Source organism: Podospora pseudocomata, chromosome 6 (assembly GCF_035222375.1).
Source record: "Podospora pseudocomata strain CBS 415.72m chromosome 6, whole genome shotgun sequence".
Lineage (NCBI taxonomy): Eukaryota > Fungi > Ascomycota > Sordariomycetes > Sordariales > Podosporaceae > Podospora > Podospora pseudocomata.
The window spans coordinates 343,894-357,931 of NC_085890.1; the positions used below are offsets into that span (position 1 = coordinate 343,894).

The 14,038-nt window shown below is 52.8% G+C and overlaps 5 protein-coding genes across 5 annotated transcripts; 3 read left to right on the forward strand and 2 right to left on the reverse strand.

The window, feature by feature from the left end:
- Nucleotides 1-530: 530 nt before the first annotated feature.
- Nucleotides 531-4,101, forward strand: PPS1 (tyrosine/serine/threonine protein phosphatase pps1). The gene is made up of 2 exons (XM_062892089.1): nt 531-2,923; nt 2,987-4,101. The coding sequence occupies exons 1-2, from the start codon at nt 1,114-1,116 to the stop codon at nt 3,277-3,279; spliced, it is 2,103 nt and encodes a 700-aa protein (XP_062740163.1). The 5' UTR covers nt 531-1,113; the 3' UTR covers nt 3,280-4,101.
- A 486-nt stretch (nt 4,102-4,587) lies between these two features.
- ATG18 (autophagy protein) lies at nt 4,588-6,430 on the reverse strand (the record flags this gene model as incomplete). The annotated part of the gene is made up of 2 exons (XM_062892090.1): nt 4,588-5,077; nt 5,130-6,430. 2 exons carry the CDS (start codon nt 6,428-6,430, stop codon nt 5,032-5,034), a joined length of 1,347 nt encoding a protein of 448 aa, XP_062740164.1. The 3' UTR covers nt 4,588-5,031.
- A 702-nt stretch (nt 6,431-7,132) lies between these two features.
- QC762_603980 (uncharacterized protein) lies at nt 7,133-10,831 on the reverse strand (the record flags this gene model as incomplete). Its single annotated transcript, XM_062892091.1, has 4 exons — nt 10,107-10,831; nt 9,712-10,045; nt 7,373-9,638; nt 7,133-7,300 (listed from the first exon to the last, which is right to left on the reverse strand). The coding sequence occupies exons 1-4, from the start codon at nt 10,270-10,272 to the stop codon at nt 7,133-7,135; spliced, it is 2,934 nt and encodes a 977-aa protein (XP_062740165.1). The 5' UTR covers nt 10,273-10,831.
- A 162-nt stretch (nt 10,832-10,993) lies between these two features.
- Nucleotides 10,994-12,490, forward strand: QC762_603990 (uncharacterized protein; the record flags this gene model as incomplete). Its single annotated transcript, XM_062892092.1, has 2 exons — nt 10,994-11,675; nt 11,735-12,490. The coding sequence occupies exons 1-2, from the start codon at nt 11,655-11,657 to the stop codon at nt 12,488-12,490; spliced, it is 777 nt and encodes a 258-aa protein (XP_062740166.1). The 5' UTR covers nt 10,994-11,654.
- A 374-nt stretch (nt 12,491-12,864) lies between these two features.
- QC762_604000 (uncharacterized protein) lies at nt 12,865-14,023 on the forward strand (the record flags this gene model as incomplete). The annotated part of the gene is made up of 2 exons (XM_062892093.1): nt 12,865-13,110; nt 13,187-14,023. The coding sequence occupies 2 exons, from the start codon at nt 12,865-12,867 to the stop codon at nt 14,021-14,023; spliced, it is 1,083 nt and encodes a 360-aa protein (XP_062740167.1).
- Between the last annotated feature and the right edge of the window lie 15 nt (nt 14,024-14,038).

Here is a 14,038-nt window from a genome sequence, read left to right on the forward strand (position 1 = left end):
TACCGTCATACAGCAACCAATCAAATTCTAGATTATCTTAACATCTGCCCCGCCTTCTGGCAGATGTCCCCGCCTCTCTCTCGTGGATGGGGGGTTGCTTCTCCGCAAAATCGACAGATGCTGTGGATCTCGTCCCCTCTATCCAGACGTCCATCGTGCTGGGTGCTGCTGGATGTTTCGAGACAGTCAACCTTTTGAGATAATGTCGTTCCACCGTTGGATTCCCGCCTGTCGCCAAGAGCATTTTCATGGGGTGAGCCGTTCCGACAGGAAGGGACCTCAGCTTGATAGCCCCGGCGGAGCTCATGGCTTTGAGCGAGGCCTGTTCTTTCTTGACAGGCTCTTATCTGGTTAGTGTGTTTAGCAGCGGGGAGACCTGGGGAGGCCGATCTTCAAGATCATCTCGATCAAACAGACGTCAATTGAGCCCCCTAGCAAAGGCCGAGCAAGTGGTGGATAGAGTACATTGTGCAACCAGTGTTAAAGTTGTCCTACGGAAGAGCAAACGCTGTCCTAGCATCCCCCATCCCATCCCGCCCCGTCATTCTGTCTGTAACCCCTCAACCACATCGACGCCCGTGTCGCGCCCCCCCTCCTCCTGCTTTCTTTTTCTTCGTCGGCCGATCATCTTAAAGCTGGTCTAGAGCTTTTCTTTGTCCCCCATTTCCCCAGTGACCTGATTCCTACTATCTACCACCTACCTACTGCGCTTTATCATTACCCGCAGCCAGTCGCCATTCCTGGGTTGCCAACTGACGCCATTGCCGTCCCACGGGTGTCTTATCTGCCGCTCAGCACCTGCAGCGAGACTGTGATTCATTGGCAGACGACACAATTCCATTGCCCTTTTAAAACAGGGATCACCGATAAGGCTGCTGCTCTTCCCCTCCAACCCCCCTCGTCTTTGCCATCTCCATCCTTCATTTGAATCTGCTTCCACCGCGAGCATTGGGGCGTCAACTTCAACAGGACGTCTTGCGCTCATCTGATTAGCCTATCGCTGCTGTGGGTGTTTGTGCCAGCCAACCCACATTCCCCGATTCGTTTGTTGAGAAGCTCAAGACGGCTTCAAGACGGTCTCGTGTCCCTCAAGGACAGAAAATAGCCAGAGCTATGATGGCGACAATTGCCCTTTCTCGGCCGATTGCACCCCACCGCAACTCATCCAGCATAGGCTCTTTGACATCGACCATCACGCTCGATACATCACAATGCCCGGCCCCCCTGCCGAACAAGCACATCCCCGTGTGTCCCCCCGGCCCCGTCCCGCAACAGGAGCCCACAACCCCACCACCGTCCCCCGGTAAGGAAGCCGACGCGCTCCACCAGTCCCTCTTATTCCCACCCACAGATTATGTGCGGCTCGACTCGGGTCGTTCATGCCTCTACAAGATCGATGCTGCCGGAGTGGCAGCGGCTCTGGATTATCTGGCTCGTCAACCGCTGCCCGACCCCTCACACGTCTTCCCTTGGTTACACGGGCTTCATCCCAACAATCAGATCCAGCTTGCTTTCTTCATCGCCCGCAAGCGTTCTCTGAGGAAGACGCCTGGTTGTCTGCGTGGCATCACCATCGTCAAAGCCGATGGCGATCTCAACGTCTCCCGTCTCAAGGGGGCTATCGCGCCTCACGAGTTTCTTCAGCTCGGAAGTGCCACGGCTGAGTTTCTTGAGGCAGATCCCCGGGAGGGCTTCTCTGTACGCAACTTTCAGATTCAAGCTGCCAAGGCAGCCATGACCTCTGATATCATCGTCTATGGCGATGATGAGCTCTCTGTTCGCAAGTTAGGATTCGATATAGCCGGTGCACAGCAACGATGGCGTGAGAAACAAGAAGCCCATCAGAATCCTATTCCCCATTACAACACATTTGTCTGTGTCAGCCCCTTTGGCGAGTTTGAGGAACTATATCCCGAGATTGTGGCCGTCAACTCGTCCGGCCAGCTCACGGGTCAAGTTCTCGACTTCTTCCATCAAGAACGGAGGGAGATGTATGAGATGACCCGTGCGTCTGAGATATCACACAACGTCTGGCTGGGCCCAACCCCAGATCAGGGGTCTGACGAGGAGCTCTGTTATGACGTTCTGATCGAGTGCAACGATCTGGGTCGTCTCAACCCCGGAGCCTTGCAAACCATCGCCGAGGGTACCAATGAACCGGACCAACATCTTTCGGAAGCCACCCAGACCTTCCTGGAGTTTCCATCTTCGGGCAGTATACTAGCTCCCACCTGGTCGCACGCCGAAGCAGACGGCATCCTCGATACGTGCAAATGGATCTGGCATCTTGCCCACGGCACCCTCCCTTCTGTCTTCTCAGCCAGTTCCAAGTTCGATCATGAAGATTCCGATGGTGATATCGACATGCTCACCTCTGCCCTATCCACACCCAACAAGCCCAGGAGAATCCTGATTCACTGCGCAGACGGGTACACCGAGTCAACCATGCTCGGGCTCGCGTATTATTCCTTTGCCACCTTCCTTCCCATCCCGGAAGTCTGGCTAGCCCTTCACACAACCCAGCAGCGCAACTTCTTCGCCTACCCCTCTGACGTAGCCCTCCTCACCGCCATCGCCCCCCGCCTGTTGCAGGAATCCCCCCTGTTTACCCTCCAGAACCGTACCTTGAGTGATATCACGAGTCTCATTCGCAACGAACCAAAGTGGTTCGCTGGGTTCGACGGCTCCTTTCCCTCCAGGATCCTAGATTACATGTACCTAGGAAACCTCGGCCACGCCAACAACCCGGACTTGCTCAAGTCCCTCGGCATCGGTCAGATCCTCTCAGTTGGTGAGCTGGCCATGTGGCGTGACGGTGAGCTCGAGCAATGGGGGGAGGAGAACACGTGTGTGGTTCAAGGGGTGCAAGACAACGGAATAGATCCCCTAACAGACGAGTTTGAACGGTGTCTAGAGTTTATTGGTAAGTTCCCATCTGGTTGTTTTTTTCCATCGCCAAAAATCAAACTAACCAACCCCGCCACAGAACGAGGACGCCGAAACGGCACCGCCACGCTCGTCCACTGCCGCGTGGGCGTCTCCCGCTCGGCAACAATCTGCATCGCGGAGGTTATGAGATCCCTCCGGATGAGCTTCCCCCGGGCGTACTGCTTCGTCAGGGCGAGGAGGCTCAACGTCATCATCCAGCCTCACCTGCGGTTCGGCTACGAGCTGCTCAAGTGGGAGGAGCAGAACCAAGGGGAGGGCTTCAAGAGGGAGCTGGAGTGGCCCGAGATTGCGAGAGAGATTGCCTTGATGAATCGACCTTATGCTCGGTAGAAAACACAAGAAGGAACACACGAGCACAATTCTCCCGCCTGGTTTGCGGGAGTGGTGGTGAATCCATATGATGGGAACGGTTTGGATATTTGAAGTTAAAATTGGAGAGAGGGAAAAGTAAACCCCCAAAAAAATTGGGGGGAAAGGTGATCACCGGAGGAGGAGACGATACCCTGGGTTTTTTTTGGTTTGGAAGTCGAGGCTGGGGACAACCTCTTGAGTTGTACAAATGTGTCGATTAAGTTTGGGTGTGGATGTTTCTGGGTACGTTGTTGGATTATGTCTCGGGTTCTGTCTTTGGGTTCGGCTGGACACGATCTATTGTGCTATTTTTCTTTCGGTGACTTGGTTGATTTCGGAGCGTTTCTGGTATGGACTGAGGCTTTTCTCAGAGGCTTTGCTCACAGGCAACGTTGGTTCACGGACGGGTGGACTGGAGCGTCGTTTATTTTTTGCCATTCTTGTGCAAGCTATCTTTACTTTTTGGGTTATCTCATGACGACTGGATGCAACACGACAACGGCAACAGCAGCACACGATGACGGCATTTTTTTTTTTTCTCCAGTTGTGCAACCTTTTGTTATGAATATTGCAATCTCATTTGGGCAACAGGCAAGCAAGCAGAGCGTTCGAGTTTGCGTATTGGGAATGATTTGCTTTGGACCATGTAGGATTGGATAGGGTACCCGGCATGAAATCTGGCCTCGGGCAGACGTGTTGTTTCCAGATGACATATTTATTCTGCTTATCAATGTTTATTCAGCTCAGACTTTAATATCTTGCCTTCATCCTGTGACAACACCCTCCACTGGTCAAGAGGGCAAATCTTGCACGGTTGAATGATGCCTCTTAGGCCTCTCTCTATCCCTCCTGTTGGCCGTCGCTGAACAGCTTCATCGAGACGGGCATGGGTATTCAAAAGAAGTTCAGGGAGTTTATGGAGGCAGGCATTAAAGAGATTCGATTACGCTATTCTGATATCCATAAACTCCAAACGCTATGCACATGTTCCCCGTCAAGTTACTCAAACCACTCAGCAAAATTACCAGTCACGACCTGAAATAAATCACGCTCACCACCCAGTTCCCCCTTCTTTGTCTTGACCGGCGCCTCGATCAACTTGCCATCTGAGCTAAACGCTTTATCTTCACCTTCGTCTTCGGCAAGGTACCGATCGTCATCTTTATTCCCTTTATCCCCCGTGCGCCGTGCTCTTGGTAAGACCTCTCTTGCGCGGCCTTTTCCTTTTCCCTCTCCTTCATCTCGACTGCTACCACTAGTACCACCAAAGAAGTCCTCTTCAACTTGAAGAGGCATCCCAGGAAGTGAAGGATCACCTGGTGGCAACGGTGTTTCCAAAGCCTGCATGAGCTTTGCAATGTGATCCTTCACCATATAACCTGTAACATCCTTGCCAGAATTGTTCAACGCCAGAACTACGAGTTCCTCGTCCTCCGAGGTGTTTATTACATAATCATGTTGGGGATCGTAATCGGGATACAAAAATCCCATAGTATCATCGCTGGGCCCTCCTTTTCTCTGCAAGCCCGCCGCCTTCTTCACTGCCCCTTCCACCGTCTTTTTTACACCCTTGACCGTAACATCTGGAACCATGTCGGCTAAACTGTGTGCAGCGCCCGTCATACTCTCTGGGACCACTCTTTCCAGAGCTTTTTTCAACTTTGCCTTCCGTCTCACCTTTTCGAATGACTCGTGCTTGCCGGCAATGGCCTCGGTGTTCTCGGTGACTTCCTATGCGTTATATGAGGCGTCCAGCTTATCATCCGCCTCAACGACACTATTTGGAAAGTTAGAGGTCAGTGGGATGTGATTGAAGAGGAAAAACATACGAGAACTGCTTCACCAAGTAACCCTCCCCTCCCTTTTCCATGTCAATGTTGTACACATAGAAGATACCATCGCTTGTCACTACCATGACCTGAGGCGAACTGCTACTCATGGCCACAACACTGCGGATGGGTCCGCCCCCGCCAGCTGGTGCTCCTTGCAGTACCGTGCTGGTTGGTTTAGGAATCTTGATGCTTGCGAAATCACGCTCGGGTTCGAACATCTCAGACACGGCGGCTGGTAGATAAGCCCCCACTGCTCCGACCACACCACGCCCGACAATTTGAGATGACCGTCTGATCATATTGCCAAACATGCCGCTGTTCCGCAGAGCTTTGCTTCCTTCGCTGCTGGGCTGGCTCGCGGTACTGCCATACTCTTCCGCCCCACTGCTTCGCCGAGAGTCGTCGTCGCTGTTGGGAACATAGTCGGCACTGTTAATACTGGCAGACCGGGCAAAGCGGTTACGCCTAGGTGATGTTGCTTCGGCGCCTTCTTGAGAATTGTTGGTCAATTTATAGATGTGGACAGTGTTGGAGACGGACGAAACACAGAGGATGGTTGAGCTGAGGTTGAAAGACATGCTGTATATGGTCGAAGGAGTGGTACCCCTCCGGAACTGATACAGCCTCTGACCACTGGGAATCGCAAACACGCGGATAATGGTGCTCTTTTCTGACGCCGTCGCAAGGAGAGTGCCGTCGTTATTCAGAGCGATGCAGCACAGCGGCGACCGGTGAGCCTCGATTAGATTGATAGAGACCTGCTTCACCGTATCATATATGAGTACCTCGCCGCTGGTAGTCGGAATATAACTGGACAGGGGGGGGGCATGCGATGGCCGTCTCTCGCCTGTGTCCTCTCGCTGTTTGGGAAGCGGATAGGCTATGTAGCATCTCTCGGACGAGGGAGACAGGGCGCAAATAGCGTTTGGATTCGGCGAGGTGTTTATTGTTTGCAAAAGTGTCATGTTGGAAATGTCGTAAAGATAGATCTCCTCTTCCAACACCACGGCCAGCCGTTTTCGATTTAGCCGCACGGCAAGGATGGCGTTGGGGAAGGTGAGTTCGCAAATGACCGAGGCCCGCTTTGTGTTCTGGATCACCAAATGGCGGGGTGAAAGAACCAGGGCAACGAGCGAGGTCGAGAAGAGCATCTCGATTATGGAGACATTCCCGTCATCGCTGTTGAAGATCTTGGAAAAGGGGTCTGTATGGTAGATGCGGAAGCCCTTGGAGGTGCCGACAGCCAGACAGCTGTGGTCCTGGTTGAACGTGACGAAGTTCAGGGCGCCGCCCGACATGATGGGCGAGCGGTGTTCAATGGGGGACTTGGGGTCTCGAGAAAGGGGGTTGCGGTGGACGTTGGTTGGAGCTGTTCTGTGCTAGCGAATGCCGATAGTGTGCTCGTATGGCTACGTAGCTAAGGGACTCAGTTAATATGGCCAGTGTGTTCAAAGCATGTTGAGAGCAGAGGTGAAAAGAAGGCGTGGTTCGAAGCTTGTTGGACAAACGTCTGGCCTGGTCCGATGTGGGAGTGGCAGGGGAGCTGCTGCCTTTGGCTTTCCCATGGCTGCGATAAGATGAAGGAGCTCGGGCCAGCCGATCGTCATTGCGGGGCAGTTGGGTCATGCTTGCCTCCCATCCAGCCCCCTGTGCTTGCTTTTTTGGGCACCTGCCACTGTCTGCCCGCCCAGGTTTGGGAAGGTGATCAGCTGTCCCTGGGGAAGCCGCAGAGAACGAGCCAGCCATCAAGGTTCCTGCCCCCAACGCACAAGTAGATACGATCATGACCATCAGCATTTACCAAATTTCTCGGATATATACATTAACTAGAGCCCCAAAATGTCCTCCTTGCACTTAACAAAAACCAAACCCAAAACGGCAGGCGTGTAAATGGGTATGTGCCTTGCTTGCTATGCATGAGAAGTATACGTGATCTGGTCTGCCCCACGAATCACTCAACCCAATATTCCCCATCACCACCCAAACCCCCCTCTCCTCGTTCAACGAACCATTATATTCCTAAATGAATCTGAGATGTCGCTCACGGTTTGCGGTGGCCCGTGTCTCTCCTGCACCGTTGACAGGCCCTGTGCAAGCCTGCCCTCCATAAGCTTCAGGATCACAGGCGGTACGCTGTCATCAGTAGCCCTGATCGTAAGGCGAATCATCTGTCGTGTATCTGTTAGCACCGTGTTCCAGCCCTTGGTGGATGTGTCAGGCCGAGACAAGAGAAAACATACCTGTGTTCCGTAGTTTGGCTCCAGTCTGAGCAGGCAGCCAATCTTCCCACCCTCGCTCGTGTGCACAACGCTGGCACCCACAAAATTCTTGGTATTAGGGTCGACATTGTTCAGCACCCCCCACCTGAAACCCTTGATGACATCTCGAATGAAGCCGTCGGTGAGTTCCCTTTGCTGGTCCTTGGCAGCAGTTGTCAACCCAAACACCTGTTGTGCCTCACGAGGGGCCCCGCCGATTTGCTTCCACCTCTTGAAGAAATCCTCAGCAGTCAGTTCGGCAGGATCCATGAACTTGTGGAGAGTGACAGGAAGCTTGAGGGTAAGAGCCTGCAACGCACCGGCCAGGTAGCTGATCCGGATTGTTGGGCTCTTTTCGAAAACCTTCTTGGCTTCAAACATAATGACCTGCTGGGCCTGAGCACCCCGTGCAATCGTCGTGTCGGGAAGGCCCTTGACGTCCCATGTCAGATTGGTCTTTTCTGACGTGTCCAAATCAAGCGTCGTGGTGAACGATCCAACAAGAGCCGGAGTCTTGTTTGTAAAGTACAAAATCAGGCAAGCCATCTGACCGCGGTACTCGGACCGCACGCCAACCTGGAGCTGGCCATCCTCGTAAAGAACGCCATCTGGCTTGAGAAGAAGCCGGTTGAAGCCCTTCTCCCAGTTGGGTGACAAGTGAGCGGCACTGGCGAGATTGGGTATTGACTTTGCCTCTGCCGGGCCAATATTGTTCATGTCAAGACCTAAGAGATCGCCGGCCGCACCCCCGTTTGGCTTGGTACCGGCGTTGGTGAACGTCCTTCTAAGACTTCCATTCTTGGCCAGCGTGAGCTCAGCGGCGTCCGAGTTGGCGTCCTTTCCTCCCACGATCCACGTCCTCTTATCGCTTGTGTTCGCATGCTTCCGGTGTAGCCTGGAAAGCAAGGCCGACTCGCGCTCTGGGAACGGTGGCATCTCATCACAAACAGTGCGGAGAAGATCGTCGGTCGGCATACTTGCCAGTGTCAAATATTCGCAAGCTCTTTGCTGCAGTTCAGGGTCAAGCGTGTGGCTGTAGACGTTGAAGACGTTGACGAGCTGTGGCTTGATCTCGGGGAACAGATTCACGTATTTTACAAAACACGACAGAATCATGCCACGAGTCCCTGGTGCGCAGGCGGGGAGCTTGCTCTGCAATGCAATAAACTGCTCGATCGGACTGCAGCCCTTCTCTTCAGCAATCAAATGACCAAACTCTCCGAGGATGTAGGCCCCAATCTTGACCAATGTCTCGTGACAGTGATCTTGTTTGCAGTATTGAAGAATGTTTTGGGCAGCATATACTTGCAGCTCCTCGTTGTTGGTGATAATTTGGATGACACGCTGCCATACCTCATCACTGACATGATCTCCTGCCATGGCGATGAGACGCAGGGAGATGTCAACATACCACTGGACATCGGTGGCATACTTTTCCGTCAGAATGGCGATTTTTAGCACCATCTCTTCTCGAATTGCAAAATCGGCGTTTTGAAGGTAGTGAAGAAGCTCGCCCACGATTGGTCGTGCATTTGTGTGATCGCACATGCTATACAGGAGATCAAGGCCCTTTCGTCGAACGCTGATGTCTCTGTCCTTGAGAGATCCCAAAATCACCTCCTGGTGTTGCTTGATGGGACCAAGTGTGGTGTCAGATCGAGCGGCCAAGTGCGTCATAGCCTCAAGACCTAGATACCGAACATTTGTCTCCCTCGACTGGATAAATCGCCCCAGTCTCTGAGATATCTGCTTCATGAGAGCGTGTTCAGTATCGAGGTGGATGATGAGGTTGATGGCTTCGAAGAGAACAGCATTTTGCGCATTGTTTTGCTGTACATTTTTGTTCGTTTCCAAGGCGAGGTCCAATATCCTTTGAAGGGACTGCCGGATCATCTCCCGAACGTGACTGTCCTCGGAAGGTGGGAAATACTGCAGGAGTCGCAAGAGCTTGATCTGGAGCCAGGGACAAGGCACCTTGTAGTACAGATAGTCTGAGGCGTACTCCCCGTCGATAAGGATCCGTTTCAGGCGGGCGGCGGCCTTGGCATATGCGCCCTTGTACTGCTCGAGGTCGTCCTGGGCCAAAGCCATGACCAGTGAGGTAACGGATAATGCCACGCCAAAATCCGGGTCATCCATAAGATGTATTATCCTCTCTGCCCATTGAGGCTGGACGATGCCAGGATTTTTTCGGTACAAGCGGAGCAGGGTAAGCGCCGCCTTCTTTTTGACAAAAGATTTCGAGGTGCTACGTACATGTTAGCGAGATAATAACGAGACGTAGATGTGCGCAGGAGTACAACCCCCTGCCTGATACGTACGGTGAGATCAGTAACCTGTGTACCTCTCCGCTAAGGGCCTCGCCCATCTCCCGACCACCCACGTTTGCAATGGCGTGCAGTGCAAGGCAGTTGAACAGTTCGTTGTGGTCCATCAGATCTTTCCGAATACTGTTCACCACCAGGTGTAATAGCTCGTGCTGCTCGTGCAAGAACAAGGTCATTGCCAAATACCCAATCTGCTTCTCCGAGTACTTTGTTGCCGAGATGAGATTGACTGCCTCGAGGTGTCCAAAATCGACGTTCCAGCCCAGAATGTAGATGTACAGAAGCTTGCAAACATATTTCTTTTTGTGATACCCGCTCAGATTACCATCTGCCAGCCATGTCAGTGTGGGCTTATAGAATACATGTGATCGGAAAGAGGGGTCGCAAACCTTTGAACTTTTGCCTGATATTGGCCAGTTCCTTGTTGATTCTCTTCTCTTCCAATTCTCGAGCACGCGCATTGCGCAAGTCGGCAATGAACTGCACTAGTCCTCGCATATTGGCATTGCTGCTGCTGGATCGGCCCAGAAAGCCCGTGGGGCCTGAAGACGCCATTTTGTGATATCCTCAACTCTGTTCTGCTCTTGTATGATGCAAGCTAAGCTGGGCGTAACGTCTGCAATGCAATGCAGTGTAGTGTGGTAATGCCGTCAAGGCCTGGTAATCCCCCCAGCTTTCAATATCCCCGTCACGCGACTAGTCTAGACGAAGGGCTCAAGTATAAGCGAAATCGACAGAGAAAGTCGAGGTTTCGGAGGCTGGATTTCAAAGACAGCGGAGCAGGGAAGCAGCAACAGTGTGGTTTCTGGCTGGTCGAGTTCGAGCGCGCTTCGAATCGATCGAAAGCTAACGGGAATCGGCCGGCTGCATCTCAGAGCCCCAAATGCCTAAGGCTGGGTGTACGAGAACTGATACGTGTGGTGTTGACAATGATATCGTCTATATTGTTAAAATTCCGACGGTCGACGATGCTGGCGACAGTGGCTGGCTCACAATGCGTCGCCTCGAGGTAGTCGTCGGGATGCGGTCGGGTCGGCTCAGGGGGGTTGCTGTGGAATTGGAGGGTCTGGAAAAAGATGGAGCATTGTCGCATTGGCGCAGCTGCTCTGATCCCTGTCCATGCTCAAACGCGAGATGTGGACGGCGCGCTCAAGACTTGGTCATGGCCAAGTGTACAGTCAGGTGATACAGCACGTGAGTGAACCAGCACAGACCAATTCACTTCCCCAGATGAGGTGAAACTGTCCCAGACAGATTTGTCAACGAACTGGGCATCGATGTACACTCGTTTCATCTGGTCCCTTATTCTTACATTTCTACAATACTTATCTTCCCCGCGCATAGGTCCGCTCGGTCGAGGCCCAATGAGACCGCAATGGCACAAACTTGATACCTGCTATTCTCGAGCCTGGCTCAGTGGCTAGAGAGAGAGAGTAAAACGACCGCCACCAAGGGATCATATTACGAATCAATAGTATCTTTTGCACTCTCTACTACAAGTCCACAGCCTACCTACTGTCCGTTCGGCATTGCCATCATAAATGATAAAGCTGACCTGACAGATCCTCATCATGCACGCTGGCGCGGCTGAGGGCGCTTAATCGAAACCACTACTGCACACTATGCTTGTTAGTTAGAAGACGCGAGTCCCTAATCTGGCATGGTCCAACTGACAATGCAGGAGAGAGGCACAGTTGCGGCGGTAATGCTACCTACCCAACCACATCTCAAGATCCGATGCTGATTGGCCTGCTCGGTTCTTTTCTTGATTGATCATGCCAAAAAAACATCTTGCTAAAGGTCCACACCGGCCGCGTCGGGATAGAAGATAGCACAAGTTCCTTCAGGCTTTTTATCCTTTCCTTCCCTTCTCCACCGATCCTCCTTCCTTTCTCTCCGTAGATTACAAGTTGGGGCTTCACCAGTCACTCGCCATCATGGAACAGGATCCTAGAAGTGTCAGTACCGTTGCCATATATTACCAACTAGACAGTGCCTACCTAACACCACCTTGCAGTATCCCGTAGCTATTCTTCCAGGGGGCGATGCTCCTGAGGTCCACCAACACCAAACCCAAGCATATTTCAAGTCATACGAACAGCAGCAGCCATACTACCAAAATCAGTACCCGCAGTCCCACACCATTCTCGGCGCTGAGGACCCCGTCGAGCCCAAGGAAAAGAGGATATGCGGTGTTCGACTGAGCATTCTCTTCTTCGTCACCACGGGACTACTGTTCCTTGTCATTGCGGCGCTAGCTTTGGTTGGAGGCTTACTGGGAAGCAAGATCTCCTCGCTCGAGACATCGTACCCAGCACTCGCCAGTAATGTCGCCGCGATAGCCGGAGGGAGCACAAGTGGCGGGAACGACCAGATTGCACCCATCGACGACAATACCAGCACCGGTACCGAAACACCGCCGCCATCGCAAACAAGCAGTGCGCCGGTATCTTACTCGACCAATGTCGTTGTTGATGGCTACCGCTATGTTGGCTGCTATTACGACGATACCCAGCGCCTGCTGATTGACCAGCCGGCAAAGGGGAACAGCTCCATGACGAACCTTATGTGCTCTCGCATCTGCGCGGGCTTCAAATACTTCGGCACTGAGATTGGCATCGATTGCTACTGTGGCAACAGAATAGAGGAGCGCACTCCTAGTGCCAAAGCAAACGAGTGGGATTGCAGCGTCAAGTGCCCAGGCAACAATAGGGGGAGGAAAGAAGTGTGTGGCGGCGATTGGTCGATGAGTATCTGGGAAAAGACAGACTAGTCCAGGCCGTGCCTGACAGAAATCATGATTGTTGGTATTAACAGGCATGCGAGCGAGGAGTTGGAGGTTCATTTCTTGGTTTATCTTGACACATGTATAATTATTTAAAGCATTGGATGCCTTATATGGAGGACATATTATACGGTCGTAGTTGTGAATATCTATTTGACCTAAAGTCTTAAGGAACCACATACAGAGAGAATGGATGCCGGTTATTGTCCGTCACACGCCAAGCCTAAAGAAGGTAGCTTCCCATAATTAACCGCCGTCCATGACGTTTTGGCGCCTCCAATGTCAGTCCTCGGATTGCAAACCTCACTTTTTTGCTTCCTCAAGATGCGACGCCATAGCCATTGCGCATTCACCCAGAAAGAATGCGGCTGACCCCTTTCTCCCCAACAGCCCTTCGCAGGCCACTGTCATCCCGCCTAGTCCCAAAAATCCCACACCAAAAAAGACCCTACGCCTTTCAGACCTCTGGCATCCCCACCTCCTTCCAGGTCTTCAACAACCGCACAAAATGGCTCCAGCGCGAGCGCGCCGCCTCCAACGCTGAAGCCAGCCGACAAGCCGACTATCTGAAAGATGAAGTCGCCATGCGCGTGGCCGAACGACTCTTGGTATTCCCTACCCTCACGACACCTTAAATCTCACTTCATGTTCCATTTATTTATTAACCACCTACCCACCCCCCAGGACGTAAAACGAACCTTTCCCTTGACCCTCGATTTCGGAGCCTACACCAACTCCCTCGCCCGCGCGCTCACAAACCCCAACCCTGACCCCTCCCAGCCCGACGCGGACATCCCACCCCTGGCCACCAAAATCGGCAAGCTCGTCGCTGCCGACTCGAGCCAAAAGGCTCTCTTCCGGGACGCGGAGCTCGAGTTCAACAAGGAGATCAACATGGAGCGTGTTGTCTTGCCGTACGAGGAGGGCCCCTTGCCGTGGGAGGACAACACGTTTGACATGGTGCTGTCAAGCCTGTCCATGCACTGGATCAATGATCTCCCTGGTGTGTTGGGGCAGATCAACCGGATTCTCAAGCCGGATGCCCCGTTTATTGGGGCCATGCTGGGGGGTGATACGCTTTTTGAGCTGAGGACTTCGTTGCAGCTGGCGGAGCAGGAAAGGAGGGGCGGGATTGGCGTTCATGTGTCGCCGTTGGCGGATGTCAAGGATGTCGGGGGGTTGCTGGGGAAGGCAGGGTTCAAGATGTTGACGGTGGATGTGGAGGACATTGTGGTGGAATACCCTGATACTTTTGCGTTGATGGAGGACCTCCAGGCCATGGGAGAGGGCAATGCGGTGTTGGGGAGGGAGGTGGGTGCGATTGGAAAGGATGTTCTGCTTGCAGCGGAGGGGATATATAGGGAACTTCATGGAAGCAAGGTCGAGGACGGGACTGTGAGGCTACCGGCGACATTCAGGGTGATACACATGATTGGGTGGAAAGAAGGAGGGGATCAACCAAAGCCGTTGCCGAGGGGCAGTGGAGAGATCAATCTAAGGGATGTGTTGGGGACAAAATAGATGACGACTCAACAT

What these genes read in the sequence shown, in the direction of transcription:
- PPS1 (XM_062892089.1), top strand. Translation starts at nt 1,114, where the DNA reads ATGATGGCGACAATTGCCCTTTCTCGGCCGATTGCACCCCACCGCAAC. An exon ending in ACGGTGTCTAGAGTTTATTG is followed by an intron (nt 2,924 to 2,986) that starts GTAAGTTCCCAT and finishes ACCCCGCCACAG; the next exon opens with AACGAGGACGCCGAAACGGC.